Here is a 17,939-nt window from a genome sequence, read left to right on the forward strand (position 1 = left end):
AAACACTCCCACCATCTTAGCCGGTGCCGTAAAAATTTAGTGTTGTATCAAAGTCAAAAGGCTGTTTGTTAAAAATGTAGATTCCTGGACTTCTACCTTAGAAACTCTGATGAGTTGGTCGATGAATATGCATTTGAAAAAGAAACAAAACTCCAGCTGATTCAGCTGTAGGTGATTAGTGGACCACCTTAAATCAGAAATACTGAACACACACAGCTGGAGGGTGGGTGGAGGAGCCAGAAGCTTAAGTGAGAGGTCACGGCTAGGACATGATTTGACCATCAATCTGTAGGCAGAGTTCAAACCTTAGAAGTGGATGGAATACCCAAGGGAGGTTGTAGAGAGAGAAGAGTGGTAGGCTAAGCTTACAAAGCCAAAGTGTAAGAGACAGAAAGAGGAGGAATCTCCCAAGGAAATGGAAGTCACGGCTGGAGAGGGAGGAGGAGAATGGAGAGCACCCTGGTATAGAAGTCAAGGTGGCAGAATGCTGGTTGGGAGCACAGCTGCTTGGGAGCTACAAGTAGGAACTCGGTCTGCCAAGATCTGAGTGCTGGTTGTTGCAAGTCCTTTCCCCCTTTTCTGTCACAATCAGATTCACACTGGTTGAGCCCCATGTATTCCCCCACAATCCCATGGGGTAAGACCTGAGTGGAGGCTCCCAAGAAGTGACCCACAATGCTGGGAGGAGCTGGATGTCCACCCCGTGCTTTCTTTTCCCACTGGAGGATCTGGAGGCTCAGGGTAGATGTCTCAGCATGGTGTTGCACCTTCCTAAGGGGGAGGCAATGTAGTCAGCCCATAGCTGCTCCTTTTACCATTCTAATGTGGTCTTTCTTGGTCTCTGTGGTGTAGGGGGTTGCTTCTGCCTCGACTCCAATGTTCTAGGATTCTTCCACCGGTGTTTTCTACATAAATTGTTAATTGTTCTCCTTGTGAGGGGGAGCAAAGTCAGGAATGACCTATGTTGCCATGTTGGTGACATTCCTCCAGTAATCTGCATTTTTAAATGGTGGCTCAAAATAAAATGTTTAAAAGTCTGGAGGCTAGATATAATACACAGCAATCTCTGTCTTGAAGAGTAAGTTGGATGGGGAAGGGGGAAAGAGTGAAGGATCATGCTTCAAGAGGAAACTATCATGGGCAAAGCTGCAAGGAACTTGTGTCAAATCTCTCTTCACCAGACAGGAAGTAGATAAGTTTGGCTGAAATAGTTTGGGGTGTGTGGGTATATGTCTGGAAGGAGATTGCTGAGGGAGTCAATAAGGTGGGCTGTGGATGACAGTCTGTGCAGGTTGGAGTTTGTTCCACAGAATGATGGATCATAGCATGGGCAGCTGTTACACCAGTGAGCTCAGGTAGCTTCCTTTCCTCTAATGCTGAATCAGAGCTATTCCCACTTGTCAAGAGTGATAAACTCATGTCTAGGGAGGGTAGGCCAGAGAGGAAATTTTGTCCACATCAACCAGGATTTGTCAAGGCCATAGAGTGACCTTTGTATAGCTTCAGAATCTAGACAAAACCGAAACTGCCATCTGGTCATGCCTGGCTAAGGACAAGCACTCAGACTGGATTACTTGACCATTATTTTAGCAACACAAAATTGGCTGAGCTCCTGCTCTTGCTTCTCTACTGCTTCTCTGTGTTCTGTGGCCATTCTTGAGGCAAGTGAGTCAAAATCCTTACTGATTTCCGTTCCTGACCTCTATCTCCAGGCTAGGTCCCAGCATGAGGCAAGCTAGTACAACAGCTCGTCCTGCTGCTCAGCCAGCAATCCCGAGTTCTGGCCCAAATGTCACCCACCTGGCAGCAGAATGACCTACTCTTGCCATTCTGGTTCTCCCAACCCACAGAAAAGGGGAAGACACTGGGACTGCAAATAGAATCTGGAAATAGAATGCCTTCTCATTTAGGATTTTGGGGATAAAAATCAAAGGACACATAATAGATTTTTAACAATTAGAGATGAAAATGAATTGCTGCAGTATGATTTTAGTACCTGCACAGGGGTTTACTTCTCTCCACATCCTTTCCAACATTTGTTATTTCTTGTCTTTTATTTTTATAATACCCAATACCCATTCTAACAGGGTTGCAGTAATATCTCATTGTGGTTTTGATTTGCATTTTCATGATTATTAGTGATTTTGAACATCTTTTCATATACCTATTGGCCATCTGTATAGCTTCTTCAGAAAAATGTCTGTTCAGATCCCCTGTCCATTTTCTAACTAGATTTTTTTTTCTTTTTTGCTATTGAGTTGTATAAGTTCTTTACATATTTTTCATATTAACACCTCATCAGATATATGATTTGAAAATATTTACATCCATTCAGAAGGTTGCCTTTTCATTTTGTTGATTATTTCCTTTGCTGTGCAGAACCTTTTCAGTTTGATATAGCCCCACTTGTTTATTTTTGCTTTTATTGCCTTTGTTTCTATTGTCAATTCCAAATAATCATCCTCAAGCCAATGTCAAGTAGATTTATAGTTCAGAGTCTTACATTCAAGCCTTTAATCCATTTTGAATTCATTTTTGTTTATGCTGTAAGATAGTCCAGTTTCATTTTTATGAATCTGGCTGTCCAATTTTCTCAGCATCGTTTATTAAAGAGACTATCCTTTCTCCATTGTATATTCTTGGCTCCTGTGTCATGAGTCAATTGACCATGCATGAGGAGCTTTATTTTCTGGGCTCTCTATTTTGTTTCATTGATCTATATATCTGTTTTTATGCCAATATCATACTATTTTGATTACTGTGTACTATTTTGATAGCTGTAAAATCATAGAGTGTGATGCTTCCAGCTTTGTTCTTCTTGCTCAAGATTGCTTTAGCTATTCAGGGTCTTTTTGTACAATTTTAGGATTGTTTATTTTAGTTCTGTGAAAAGTGCCATTGAATTTTTTAGAGGAATTGTATTGAATATGTAGATTGCTTTGGGTAGTATGAACATTTTAACAATGTTAATTCTTCCAATTCATGAAAATGAAATCTCTTTCCATTCATTTGCATATTTTTTAATGTTTTTGTCTTAGTGTTCAGTATACAGGCCTTTCACCTTTCTGGTTAAATTTATTCCTAGGTAATTTGTTCTTTTTGATGCAATTATAAATGGGGTTGTCTTCTTAATTTTTCCTTCTGATAGTTCATTATTGGTGTATACGAATGTAACAGATTTTTTTAAGAGTTTTATTAAAAATCATAGCTAACATACATTATATCAGTTTCGGCTATATGCCATAGTTATTCAACATTTATATGCCTAAAGAAGTGATCACCATGATATTAATAAGCTCAGCAACCATCTGACACCAGAGCATGCTGTCACAATATTATCGACTATATTCCCCATGTTGTACATTACATCCCCATGACTTATTTGTTTTAGACCTGGAAATTTAGACCTCATTGCCCTTCACCTTTCCCCCACCCTTTTTGTTTTTCAAATACAGCTGACATTCAGTATTAATTTATATTAATTTCAGGTGTACAGCATAGTGGTTAGACATTTGTATAATTTAAGAAGTGATCCCCCTGATTAGTTTAGTACTTACCTGGCACCATACATAGTTATTAGCATATTAATGACTCTATGATAGAATGTTGGTATGCTTGATGTTGTCCCAGAGGTTTCTTAAACTTTCCTTTTTTTTTTTTTTCTTTTTGCTGTTCTGATTGGGTATTTTATGCCACCTTGTCTTCCAAATTGCCAATTCAGTCCTCTGCTTCATCCAGTCTGCTGGTGATTCCTTCTAGTACATGCTTCATTTTAATTATTGTATTGCTCACTTCTGACTGGTTCTGTTTTATGGCTCTGTGTCCTTTTTTATACCTGCAGTCTCTTTGTTGACGTTCTCCCTAAGTTCCTTGAGCATCCTTTTAACCAGTGTTTTGAACTCTATCTCTGATAGGTTGCTTGCCTCCATTTCATTTAGTTCTTTTTATGGAGTTTTCTCCTGTTCTTTTATTTGGGGTGTTGTTCTTTGTTTCCTCATTTTGGTTACCTCTCTGTTTGCGTCTATGTATGAGGTAGGTCTGCTACATCTCCCAGTCTCACTAGGTGGCCTTGTGTAGTAGGTGCCCTGTGAGGCCAAGTGGTAGAGTCTCCCTGGTCACCAGTACTGGGTGCTCCAGGAGTGTTCCCTATGTGGGTTGTGTGTGCCCTCCTGTTGTAGTTGATCCTTGATTGCTGTAGGAACATCAGTGGGTGGGATTGCCCCTCAGGCTGATTGGCTGTGGGGTTTGAACACATCTATAGCTTATAGGGCTGCTGTGCAGGGGACTTACCCCACAGAGTGGGATTTGCCCCAGTGGGCTCTGGTGCCTGTTGAAATCGCTCATTTGGGTCGGCCACTAGGGGGCTAATTGGGTGGTGCTCTGCTGTGGTCTAAAGCCAACCTCCAAGTATGTTGGTTCTGGGGTCTCTTGGGAGGGGTTCCGATGCAGGCCTAGGCCAGCCACTGCCTGTGACCAGGGACTACCTACAATAGTAGGAGCTACAAAGTGATCCATGGTTGGTTGCTGCCTGTGCTGGACCTGGAGGCACGTTGGACTGGCTGCCCTGCCGGTACCGAGTCTGCGGTAGCTCTGCAAAAAGCCAGGACACTCTGAGGCCTGTTGCTTGTGGAGGTTAGAGGTTTTTAAACACTTTATGGGATTTTAATGCAAGTAGACCTCCAATGGTGTGAAGTCAGGATGTGGAATCACATCTCCTAGGCACTAAAGCCCGGTTTACACCAACTCTCCATGCTTCCACTTCAGCAATATACATACATGAGGAGGACACAGGTTAGCTATGTGTTTCTTCCCTCAGCATAACTAATGTATTTTCCATAGGAAATTTTTCCAAGCTTCTGTCCAGTCCCAAATATCAAGTAAAACTGAAACAGAAGGCCATATATAGATTAAGATCCAGCAGTACCTATCATGGCTTTTGGAAAATGTAGGATAGGTCTTTCCAGGATCAGGCATGAAAAGGCTGAAAACAGAAATGGACTGGTCCACAGCACAAGGCTCATCCTACTTGGGAACCGTGCTGTCTATGTCAGAGAGAAATTAGTAAGGTTCTGATGAGAGAAGAATGAGAGAGGATGATCAGAGTTTCTGTGGCTAATTGAGAGTGTTAACTGATTTGGTGATGAAGACACGTGAATGCTGAAATTATTACCAGATGATGTCGTCTGAGAGACAGGTGTCCGAGGCTGAAAGCTAAATCAGTAACTTGTTTATCAGGAGATCTCTGACAGCCTTTACAGTTGACTAACTGTGTGACCTTGGGCTCCTTATTTAATCTGCTGAACCATATTGTCCTGCCTAGTAAATTGGACATGAGTTTCAAAGTTTAAGAAAGACTGTTTCCTAAGCACCACTGACTGAAGTGCTGGCTTCCCATTGATGTTCATGTGTATGGATGGGAGGTTCAAGATTTGTAAGAACAAGGTCATTTGCTATAGTAGAAGTTAAAATACTGAGATACTGGGAGGTAACAGCCATAAAATACAACAATAACTTAAAAGAAGAAGGCTAAAGTGTTTGGATTTATGGTTATGATTTGGGCACACATTGGTGTGGGGTTTGAGTGGCCTCACACACAGGTGATTGAGTGAAGATACAGATCTCACCTTGAACAACATGGTTTGAACTGTGTTGGTCCCTTATGCAGATATTTTTCAATAAATTATACATCCAGCCCTCCATTTCCCATCCACAGAGTCAACCAACTGTGGATCAAAAACAGTATTTTCGATCTATGGTTAAGAATCCTCAGGTGTAGAGGGCTGGCCATATACATTGTATAAATTGTTGTGAGGGACAGGATTGGCTCTTCCAGGGGTCGGCAAACTTTTGAGATGGAATGTACCCAAAGAACTGCATGTGGCTCATGAGCTGCATTTTGCCGACCCCTGTTCTACACCATTTTATCTAAGGGACTTGAGCATTTGTGGGTTTTGGTATCTATGGGTGGTGGAGGTGGGCAAGTTCCTGGAATCAAACTCCATAGCCACTGGGGAGGATGACTATAGTTATGTTTTGGTGTTAAAAGTTACATGCAGATTTCTGACTGCACAGGGGTCAGTGCTTCTAACCCCAGCATTGTTCAAGGGTCAACCATGTATAATTCTGTATAGAGATACAGCTGAAAGCCACCTATATGAATCTTAAGAAGCACAAGATATCAGAGTACCTTTGGAATCATTTAGAAAAGATGATCCGTTTGTTCACTGACAGTGTTAAATCTACTTACTTTCTATTTATATTATCGGAAGTTTATAATATATATTGTGATTATTAATTAACATAGAATTTCCAATTCCACTGGAACCAGATAGTACCATACTTCAGGGAATCTGGAGGGGCAGGAGAGTATCCAGGTTAATAGCTCGGATGCTAGCTTTGCCATTACTGGCTGAACAAGTAAATGCTTGAGCAAAGTGCTCGGCCATCCTGATGAGTAAATTGGAAAAAATACTCTCACCTACCTCATGGATAAAATGAGTTAAAATGTATAAAGTGTTTTGAATCGTACCTGTTATATAGCAACTGCTCAAATGATAGTTTATTATTACTGTTGTTATCACAGCATTTCTGATTTGCTTGGTGCTTTATATACATTTTTTTCTCATTTGAGCATCATGATAGCCCTGGAAGCTAAGCGGGGCAAATGTCATAAACATTAGAATAAAAATATGACTTGCCTATGATCTCAAAGCTAGTAAGTATTACTAGTGTGGCTAGATCTCACATCTTTTGATTGACAATCCATTCCTCTCACTATATCATGGTACCTCCTTCTCCAGCAATGCTGGATAAATGGCGGGCTCTTATAATATGGTGTTCTTTTTCTGAGACACTATCACTTTAATAGCCATATCTTCCTGGGGTTCCAGGTTAAATAAGGTCAAGAGACTGAGCATCTATGGCTCTTGTGATCAAGGACATTTTACTGACCTCAAATTGTATCCCAGCATCGTGGAGTGTCTCAAAGCCCAGATAAAGAGAGTCATGTTTGACAAAGCCTTGTGTGTATCACCGTATTTTCACAGTGGCTAAATCTTTTATGATACCAAGTTCAGTGCCTTCCCAAATCATGCTAATAAGTAAAAGACATGTTAGTTTGCAGAAGAGACAGGACAATTGAACCTGTGAGTGAAACTTTTGTGCAAAATTTAGGGATTTCTTTTCTCAAGTCTTAGCCAAGGATTTGGACTTCTTCAGTGGGGTCTTGATATCCTGTGACATAAAGCACCCTCTCGTTAGCATTGGAAAAATCTCCACTGCAGATAGTTCTGACATCTTATCAATAAGGATATTGCTTAGATTCATACTGCCTTTTCCAAACTCTGATTCTGCAAGGTGAATGATTTAGCCCTGTACTGTACAAACATTAGAAAAAAGTGCTGTTAATTTCTGTAAAGAAATGCAGAATGTAAGAGAACCATATAAGCACTACCCAGAGAGAGAAATCAAAGACAAATACAAGCCTAAAAGGGTTTAAAATATCTATCATTATAGCCTGGCTCTGCTCATGTTCCTTCAGCTCAAATCCTGCAATTATTCACTTAGATTTTAACATTAGGATACAGAGTAGCCAGTGAAATTCAAGCTCAGATAAAGCCATCTAACGAAACATACAGTATGACAACTAAATTAGACATTTTAACCCACGAGAATTGCTTTTTGTTGTCTGCCCTTCAATACTGCCCTTCAATACTGCTTTAGAAAATAAGTATTTCTGGGTTATCAAAGGGATTTCGACATGGATGCGATGGAAAATGTTAGCCCACTCTCCTTTGGTCCCAGAGCTGGGATAGAAATCACATGATTTAATCATTCTGAATCTAAGTGGCTCCTCTGAGATAGGGCCAGATGTAACCAGAAGGATTTATAGGGTGTAAAATTCAGAATGGATTAGGAAAGTATTTCTGTGTTCAGCCCAATACCTCCTAAATCAAAGTCCTTTGAACGGACCAGAGCAATCTTGGCTGGCCTAGCGGGGCGGTTGTCATGGTAACTGACTGGCAAGCCCAGCCAGTGGAATGTGCATGCAAACAATGGAGTGATAAGAATGTGTACAGAGCAGCATACTAAAAGCTGCTTTCTCTTGTGTGTCCAGGTACAGTGACACATAAGCAGAAGTGTGAAACTGTCACTGCATTTTTTTTAAATACCTTCTTGCAATTCTAGCACCTCATTTGAAATTTATCAAAGTGTCCTTTCCCAATGTTGGTAAAAATATTGCTGCTGATAGATAACAGAAGCTACCAAAAAATCACCACACCACCAATAGATACAATGTTATACAAAGCCCTGGAGGGCTGTTAAACTAACACCACTCAAAATTTCCTAAAGGAGGTTAAAGCTCGTTTAAGGTAAATCCAGTGATGCTTTAGTGCCACCTTGTGTCCACCTTTAGATACCGGAGATTTACCAAAAGCCCACCCTCGGACCTTTCATTTGGGCAGCAGCAGGGCAGACATGGAAAATGTTAGAGCTGGATTATGTTGGAGTTTGGTGATCCCTTTTGCCGCAGAATATATGCACATGAAGTCTCCTAAGCTTCAAGTTAATTAAAAAAAAAAAAGAAAATCATTCTGGTAGAATCCATAATGGGGAAATAAAAACTGCCAAGTAACACCAGTCCTAGAGAAGTTTGCAAGGGGCAATATGGTGGGCCAGGGGTTGAGGGAAAGGATGGCAAAGACAGATTCAGTGTTGAGGATTCTTAATGCTGCCATGACTAACTCTTGCCAAATGATTGGTTTTCGTATCTTGAGCCATGCTGATAGCATAAATGAATCAACAGAAAAATAGCATGTGAGCATCACCAATTCCATGTTATAACTTTTGTCAATGGTAGCAAGATGGTAGCATGTGCTCAGATGCCATCTCATGCCTGCGTCTCGTCTCTCACCCAAACCAAACCCACCACCCACTACTGTCCCATCATCATACTCCATCAGCATCCAATACCATCACCAAGTCCCATTTCATTTCAGTAGAAGTATGACACATGACCAAGCTGTGTTTCTCTGTGTTTCTTCCAGGGTTTGAGTTTTTTGAAACAAGTGCCAAGGATAACATTAATGTCAAGCAGACATTTGAGCGCCTTGTGGATATCATCTGTGACAAAATGTCAGAGAGTTTGGAGACCGATCCGGCCATCACTGCTGCAAAGCAGAACACAAGACTCAAGGAAACCCCTCCATCTCCACAGCCCAGCTGTGGCTGTTAATGTCCTCACACACACGCAGGCAGCTAGCTCTAGGGGGCTTGGTTACCAACACACAGCATTTGTTAATGGTCAAGGAGCCTTCGTTCAGACTGCCTAATAGTTACTAGAGGGAAATCTTAGATGTCAATGGCTAGTATATGCATTGAATTCTGGGGAGAGTCCCTCTGTTAATATGTGGCAAATATATGATCTTAAATTTGTAAAGACTATCCATGTATACATACCTGGTATTTGCATGTGATTTGTTATTTGTCTTCTAGGCTCTTTATGTTTCAGATTTCTTCTCAGATCAAGCTACTGCTGGGATTTCAGACTATTTCACTACAACTAACTTTTGTGCCACTGGTTCAAATTACGTGATTCACCTGTAGGGATGATAACCAAGGATTCCTTTGTGTTGGGGCGGGGAAGACAGTGGGAGGTCTCAGGAGACCTTATTTGCTTTACTCTTAATGGAAACTCAAGTGGAAACATTAGTCATATTTCCTGAATAAATGACCAGTTTTCTGGTCAGTTTACTATTCAGGAAATGTGCCTATTTTTCAGTGTTATCACTAACTGAGGGTATCATTGACTAGACAGAAATTGAAATATTGTGTTCAAGGCCCTTGCAAGTTTCCAAGAGGTTACTATTTACCTGAAAGGAACTGGATTTAATCTCTTTTCGTTTATATGTTTAAATAAGGACTACCCTAACCCAGGACTGCTCTTTCCACTGATTCTACCAAACATTCTGAATATTTGAGGGCACTGACGAACTGAGAGGTATCTGCTGAATGTTATGCAACAAGCATTTTGACCAACAACAGTATGAGTGGCTGTCGAATGCCAAGGCCTGAGCTCCCCCCGTTTCCTTAATAAGTAGATGCCATACCATACACCACCATCACCACAACTTCCTGGGACCATCACCACCTCTTGGAACAGAGGTTAAGTTGAAGCATTTAGAGTCCCTCTTATAGGATATAGGCTTCCCCCAGCCATTGCCTCTGTTCACACCCCAGCTAAGTTCTTTTACCTAATTAGATGTTGTTTAAACAGTATCTCAATGGCTCCCAGGTTGAAGACAAGGATTTTCATCTCTGATCTTTTTCAACTGAGTGTTTAACCTAATTCTAAAGCACACCTCCATTCTGTAAGCCTTTAAACATGTCTCAGTTACTCAGAGAATATACCCGTGGGAGCTGGGAGTTACAGAAACACTTGAGTAGGCCATCAGCAACTTGAGAGGAGGAAGGAAACCATGTGAACAGCTTGATCCTGTCTCCCAGGTTTCCCGAAGACCATAGATGAATAACGAGCAAACAAATGCCACCATCTATTCTGACAGCACTAAAGGAAAACTAGGAACCAGTGTCACCACCCAGTATTGCTTACAGCTAAGACTTGCAGAAGGCAGCAGGCGCTGAGTGGCAGGCTTAGAATGACAGTACTGTTAGGTGAATCTCCGCTTCTTGGGTGCTCATATTAAACATGCTTCCCTCTTTTCAAAAATAGAGAGCATTCCCATGAGAGTAAGAATGTGGTGCAAGTTTATTGGGCAAGGATATTGACAGGGAAACGTGCATATGCCTAAAGAGATCTCTGGGGAATAAAATGCCTAAAGTCAGGGAACTAAGTCACATGCATTATTAGTAAGAAGATGAAAATGATAAGAGCATTTGGGATGTTTTAAGCATATCCATATTCTTTCTCACATTCTTAGCTTAAGATCCATTAATTATTAATAAATTTTCACTTAAGCACCCTGCAAGGCAGGCCTTAGCTTAGTGAAGACAACATTAATGCTTTATTAGATTTAATGGGGCCACCAGCTTCAAAATCACAGAAATTAGAGTGACTGGAAAGAAAGATGGTGGTGGGGGGGGCATCAAAGTGATTTGTTTGCAACAAAAGCCTATTTGCATGCTATTGTAACATTTCTATAACCTGGACTAGGAAGTGGCCATGTTAAATGATGTAACTGTTAAGCTTACTTTTATAATCTAATATGAAACAATAAAGCCAGCTCCCTTCCCGCACATCCTTACCGATGTCAAAACCTAAATAAGACGTTCCAGATGGCTTTTTCAGAAGGACCTTAATGTGTATTATTGTAAAATGGAAAGCAAAATGAGGGTAGAAAAGTGGAAGGAAAAGAGTTGAGTTTTGCTCTTGTGAACTTTTCCCCTGAATAACTGATTGCTATTGAAATTCATTGGCCCTAAGGAAGAAATAAGCCAAGTGCCCACTTATCCAGTGTCACACATGCCAAAGTCAAACTACTTCATGCCAGTCAGGGGAGCGTGATGAAGCAACAGCCTGAGTATCATGGCCAAGGAACATTGTATAATTTCTCTTTTCCAAACCTCAGTGGTAATGGTGCCTTCCTAATTGAGTCTCAGTTTTGAAACTCCCACCTGGTGTGAATTTCATCAAGTGAGAAGTTTCCAGAGAGGATTGCCACAGAGCTCAAGTGAATGAACACCTATGTTTCTGCTGTGAAGCATGTGGCAAGAGAGAATATTCTCTATTCCTAATTTCGTCAAGAGATTCTGGTTTTAAAATCAAATTTGGCAAAAGAGGAACCAGTCATGGGTTGACTAAGTGAGCTTCTATTTATTGGCATCAAGTTATATTACTTACAAATTATAACTGCGGGGCCAAGGTTTTTCAGCCTTGGGCATGTGCGCATGCATGCACGCGTGTGCACACACACACACACACACACACACACAATACCTCCTACATTTTTTGCACCTGCCAGCTGCTTAAATAACAGGTTATTTTTACTAATCGCATAACTAAATGTGTATTCAAAAGAACAAGCCACCTTAAAAACGTATGCTTGTCAGTTTATAAATCTTAGACCTCCATCTTTTTGTCTTTGATGTCATTCAATTAGTGTTTCAAGTATGAATTTCTTATCCTCTGCCACCTATCACCTTAGCAGCCCCACCCCTCCAATTACTAATAGAATTACTAATAGATTGTTTTGAGGAAATACTTCCAAGAACTTTGGTTTCCGGTACATTTCTTTCTGATTCTAATATCACTGAAACCTTGGACTGGAAATTATTTCATCAAATAGCCATCCACGGGGCGGATCCGCATTTCAGGTTTTTGGGATGGGAATGGATGTAGAAGGTACCTGAAGTTTCTTAAGTCTCCAAGTGGCAGTTTACAAGCTAGCCTAACACCTACAGGCTAAGAATGGCTTCAGGACAGTGACTTCATTCAGAGCTGCTGCTTTCACTCAACATCTTCGGTGGCCTTGATGAACGTCTAAAGACTGGATGATCAAAGCGGTTCTTATAGCTCCTCCTTAGATCCACTTGAAGTCAATGTCCCTTTGCTGCCTGGTAAATAAGCGCCAAGATCTTTATTTGGAAGGGAAAGCATGATGATGCCTTCAGTTGTAGCAGGAAGTTGCAGCATTGTTATCACACATATGAAGTATAAATTCTACAAAACTACAACCCAAATTATACAACACATCTATATATTCAAGAAACAAACACACATTTCATTCACCTACTTAACTCTCATCTAGAGGTATAGGTATTTTTTTGTTCATCAGATTGGCTATTTTTCAGGAACCACTTCAAACTTCCAATTTTTACTACACCTATGCTGAGAATAGACTTTCAGGTACGCAATATTCTTTTTAAAGAGTAAAATACAGTCCACTATTAGTTGAACTTCCATGAAGCAACACTGATTTTGGAGCACGGGAGCTGGCTCATTGTTAACATAGTTTATCCAATGTGTATGTTAGTGCTTGGTGACGATGTCCTAGGCCACCCTTCAGACTAGCGTGTGGCATTTGTGGGGCTATAGAAAAATGTATCCAGACTCTACCAAGCGACTCAAGGCTGAGGTAGTAGCTGCATGTGAAAACCTGAGATAAATCTTGTTTTAAAGTTACGACTAAGACCTTTCTAAACCAAAAAGTGTTTGTTCATAATTTTCACGTACTATGGGAATGCTCAGTAGCTATTTGGTGGCATATTGGGAGGTGGCCTGTCTTTCTGTAAAGAATCCTCTGTCTACATTATAGTTTGCATGACTGGAACTCTTCGTTCCTTTGTGCATATATATACTCAGTGTGCTATGTCAGGGTGCCACATGAGCAGCTAGACCCCTGCGGCCCTTCTAATCTGCCACCGGAAGATGCAACCTCTACAGCTCTGCTTAGCCTTGCCTGTTTGTGTATGCTTTCTGTGCTTTAGGAGTTTACCAGTAAAATGCTGACGTCTTGCTGATCAGCTGAACCATTAGGGTCAGCTTTTTAGAGTCCTTTATCTTTTAGGTGACTTTTTACCAAAGCCAGTTTAAGACATAAATCTAGTTTATATTCTGGAATGAATTCAAACAAATTGGGTAAAAGATGAAGTTGATGACCAGAAAGAAAGCATCTTTATCCCTACAGTGCACCTAAAGGGCTCCAGGTTCTAGAAATGCAATCTCCCCCAAAGGGGCAAAAACAGGTCTCGGGGATTTATCTAAACTCTATCCATCGGGTTGTCGGAAAAGTCATGATGTATTTTATCTGTTTTTTGGTTGCAAAAATGCGTCATGACTTTCCCAACAACCCAATATTTATTGGTATTTCGTAAATAAATATAGATTTTTCTTCTTGAAAACCTTTACAGAAATGCTTGTCACTCCAAATAATATTTCCCTTTGATAGATGAAAATATTTACATTTGGGCCATACACATAGTGTTGCCCCTCCCAACACATATACACGTGCACACACGGATAACTTTTTTATGAAGGAAAACTTCCATATACGGTGCTTTCTCAGTGCTAGGGAAAAGGGAGCTTTATCTATCTTTGAAATGTAACATAGATTTTGTTTAAAAAGTTCTGCGAAATAGATTCTTCTCACTGATTTGTGTGTTTGTGCACATAATTCCCATTAAAAAGAGAGGATAGGGAGAAAATGCATTTTGCAAGCATTCTAGACAAAAATTATTTCAAAACCTCTGTCAGAGCTCAAGTATTAAGATCAGACCATCTAGCTAGTGGACAAATTTTCCATCTGCAGTTCTCTTTTCTACTTCCTGATTTTTTATAATTTCAGTGTTTTAAAGTACTATTCTCACAGAATGACAGGACCAAGAATAGGAAATGACACTCAAATTTCACCATTTACCTCCCATCGACACTGTCATTGGTGGAGTTTCAACCAGTCACTACTCCCTGAAGTGAGGTTGGGGGTTACCTGTGTATTTCACTTACCTGTGTTCATACTTTCCTTCATCGTGGACAATTGAGAGTTGGCTGTGACTTTTCTTAATGGAAACATTTTTGGGGGCCAGGCATTGGTACGGTTCATGAATGCGCTTCTTAAAAACAGACGGTACATGAGCCACACAGACACCTGGCCTTTCAGGGAAGTGAGCATGATTTAATCTGTCTAGTGGTTCCATACTCCTCATAAAAGTGAAGTCTAGGGATTGTTTGCTGCATCAGTATGACGGTTCTCCATGTATTGTCTCATCAGCCCTAGGATGTGTGCTGAATGAAAACTTCCTGTAATTCCTGTTAATATATTGTTAATGTCAGATGTGATGTGATACCGTTGGACTGTCCAAATGTACAACTATTTAATGGTGTTTGTGGAACTGAAATGTCTTAAATGTTGCATGAAATATGTTATAAAAATAGATTTGTTTTCTATTTTTCAACACCTCAGAATTGAGGGTTCATGGGCCAATAAGTGCAATATTTAATGACTTACTCAGTGTATATAAACTAGTATGAAAGAGTGAATTATAATGAATGTATGAGATGCTTTGGGTGGCTGTGACTTCTTCAAATTATTTCTTGTAGCTGTATTTGTCTAGTGGTGCAATTTATACAGTAAATACCTTATTGGTGTCATGTGAAACTCTTCTGTGCCTAATTCAAAGTACTTTTTCCCTATAAGACCAAACATTTAGTATCTGCGAATATATGTCAATTTTGCCTTTTAGAATTGTGGATTTTGTTTTCAAGATAGAATGGCTGTTAGTTTATTTTATATAGGATTTCTTTGTCTAAATTCTCCTTTAGCCTCTTTTAGAGGCCAATTTAGATACCTAAGAAAATGTATGCACCTAAGGAAAAGTCATTTTTATTCTTCTCCGACATGTTGATCACATGTTCTGTCTACTAAGAATTTTCAACTCTTGTATTTGCATGTATTTTTTATTGTAACTCAGCCTTGTATTTTGTTTGCAAATTTAATACTGTCAACCCTGGGAATCCTGAAATATTGATGTCTTTTTAGGTTGTAGCTAATGTTATATTCACTTCAATTCTCAATTGTCCACACCAGTGATAGAAGAGAAACAAAAGTCAGAATCTTGACTCACTTTGGTATGTCATCAGAAACTCATATATTCACCCTCGACCCCCCCTTGTTAATCTCACAGTTGGTGGCCTAGAACTTCACTGAGATACAAAATCAAGAAATTAGGCCCTGTTGCTGGATTACCCAAAACTGTGAGTTTATGTATATGAAGTTTAAAGTAGGTCAACTACCTTAAACTCGTGTCATTTCAAGTTTTAAGGCAAAACATTTATTTTAATACAAGCATTGTGCTTTGCCCTTTCATTTAGTTAGCAGAGGAAATCATGATACCCTTAGAAAGAATAGTTATGAGTTGTTCACTCTAAATGATGAAGAGCAAGCAGTTGCTTTTAGATGCCGTTGCCATCTGTACATCAGATGAAGCCCTCAGTACCCTCTATGGCAGTTGCCTGAAATTAACATGATGTGCCAGTCGTATTAAATGGCTTTGGGCTACCACCAGTGGTGCATGCCCCTATTTTAACTGTGATAGCCTGAACTTGGTACTCCGCTCTCAAATCCACTGAAGAAGTCAGGTGAAGGTGGATGAAACAGGGAGATCAGAGATGACTTTGTGCCAAATTAAATATATATATATATATATATATATATATATATATATATGCAGGTAGCCAACATTAGAATAATAATTTAAGAGTGTGTTTAAATATTTAGTTAGTCATTACACAGTTATTGACTACCACGTGCTCAGTGCTGTGGGAATTAAACATGGAAGAGGTATGGCTTCAGCCCCTAATGTGTGTAATCACTGAAGCAGGGAGGAGAAAAGCCAGGATACAATCTATATGCTAAGTGATGTCAGGATGTAAGAGCACAGAAATGGGGGATGCATAGGAACTGGAAAAGCAACGAATGGCTCCATTGAAGAGGTCAGAGGTGATGCCAGGAAGAATTAGATATGAGGAGATTGTGCCAAGCAAATAAGTGGGAAAGATCACATTATGTTACCTGTGAATGGCAGGGTGACAGAGCTGCCAGCTACAAATCATTATTTTTCTCCAGAGAACCAAACTGTTCTTCTGAAACTCATCAAATTATCCCAGTTTGCTTCTCTCTTTTTGTCCCCATGAGGCTGACAAGCTGCAGCATCATCCTATTTCTCTGTGCTGAGCAGCCCCAGATTTGGCCAAACACAAATTGCTGTAAAGCCACATTAGAAAAGTTAATTTAGACATTTTGCCCATGCGCCAAACCACAAGACATTGTTTAAGCCAATGTCAGCCAGGCAGATGTGTACCCAGAAATGTTCCTGTGGTTCGATGTTCCCATAAAGGGTGTTGGGAAGTGCACAGATGAACACCTTCCTTTGTAACCCGGCACTTTTCTCCCTTTCTTGGTGACTGCTCTGTGGAGCTCTTCTTGAGAAAATATTGAGTAACAGCTTAATGCTTTCATATAGTGATCGTGATGTGTAGTCGAAAACTACTGCTGCGCAGCAAATATCGTGACTCTTCATACGTCCACAGGAGCTCTTGTCTGGGTTTAAAGCTATAAAGTGTATTCACATTGTGAAGTTTTAATTCTCTTTATTGAAATTGTGTAAAAACTGTATGTGCTCTATTAGGTATTCAGTTTGTATGTGAATTCTGTATAGAAAGTGGTTTTTGTTCTTTCGGTTTATCTTGTTTTATTTTTTGGAGATTACAATAAATATCTAAGAGACTATATTCCTGAATTTCTCTGCCTTAGTCTGATCATTTTTTCATCTCCCTTCAATGTGTATTAATTTTGGTCCTAGGATGCCTATTTCTGTTTCTTGTTACCTTCCTCTTTAGGCACAAATGCTGAGCTTAAACTAGAGACATTTTTATTTAGGAATAAGGGTTTCCAACACGTGAATTTGGATTTGGGCATTGGCGTAAACCCCAACACTTTATAATCTTTTAAGGTAGGTAACTTTTTACACCTGGCTTCATTCACAAAGCTCTTAGTCGTAGGATCAAGAATGGCTGCTAAGGTATTAAAAAGTCCCCTCGGCTAACAAAAGACCATATATCTCTGTATATGAAGTGCAAGGTCCAATGCTCATTTTGGGACCCTACTGGCACAGCCTGGGAAAGCAGCATTCAGCAGGGACATGTGAATGGGATGTGTGAGTGGTGTGAGCTTCATTTAACACATGATGTGTGATGCAATGATGCTTCAGATGATGCACAGACTTGCCTTGGTCTTGGACCTTAGGGTATGGTGAAGCACCCAGCTATCAATCTGTTTGTATCACAGCAGATTCCCCACAAATTTTGAGATCCTTTAGTGTTCTAATTGTGCCACCAGCTCTATCTATTTCTACTGAATATTTGCTTCCAAATATACCTCTAAGGGCCATTTTCAGGACTTTGCACTAAAAATAACCCAAGTAAG

General features: G+C 40.1%; 1 protein-coding gene across 2 annotated transcripts in view; it reads left to right on the forward strand.

Annotated features, from left to right (window-relative positions):
* RAB3C (RAB3C, member RAS oncogene family) overlaps positions 1-17,253 on the forward strand; it is a 268,191-nt gene extending 250,938 nt beyond the window's left edge. For both annotated transcript variants that reach the window (XM_019648231.1, XM_019648230.1), the window contains exon 5: positions 9,048-17,253. In XM_019648231.1, coding sequence (XP_019503776.1) covers positions 9,048-9,235 — 188 coding nt within the window. In that variant the 3' untranslated portion in view covers positions 9,236-17,253. The remainder of the gene's footprint in view (positions 1-9,047) is intronic.
* Positions 17,254-17,939: the final 686 nt, after the last annotated feature.

Source organism: Hipposideros armiger, unplaced genomic scaffold (assembly GCF_001890085.2).
Source record: "Hipposideros armiger isolate ML-2016 unplaced genomic scaffold, ASM189008v1 scaffold_122, whole genome shotgun sequence".
Lineage (NCBI taxonomy): Eukaryota > Metazoa > Chordata > Mammalia > Chiroptera > Hipposideridae > Hipposideros > Hipposideros armiger.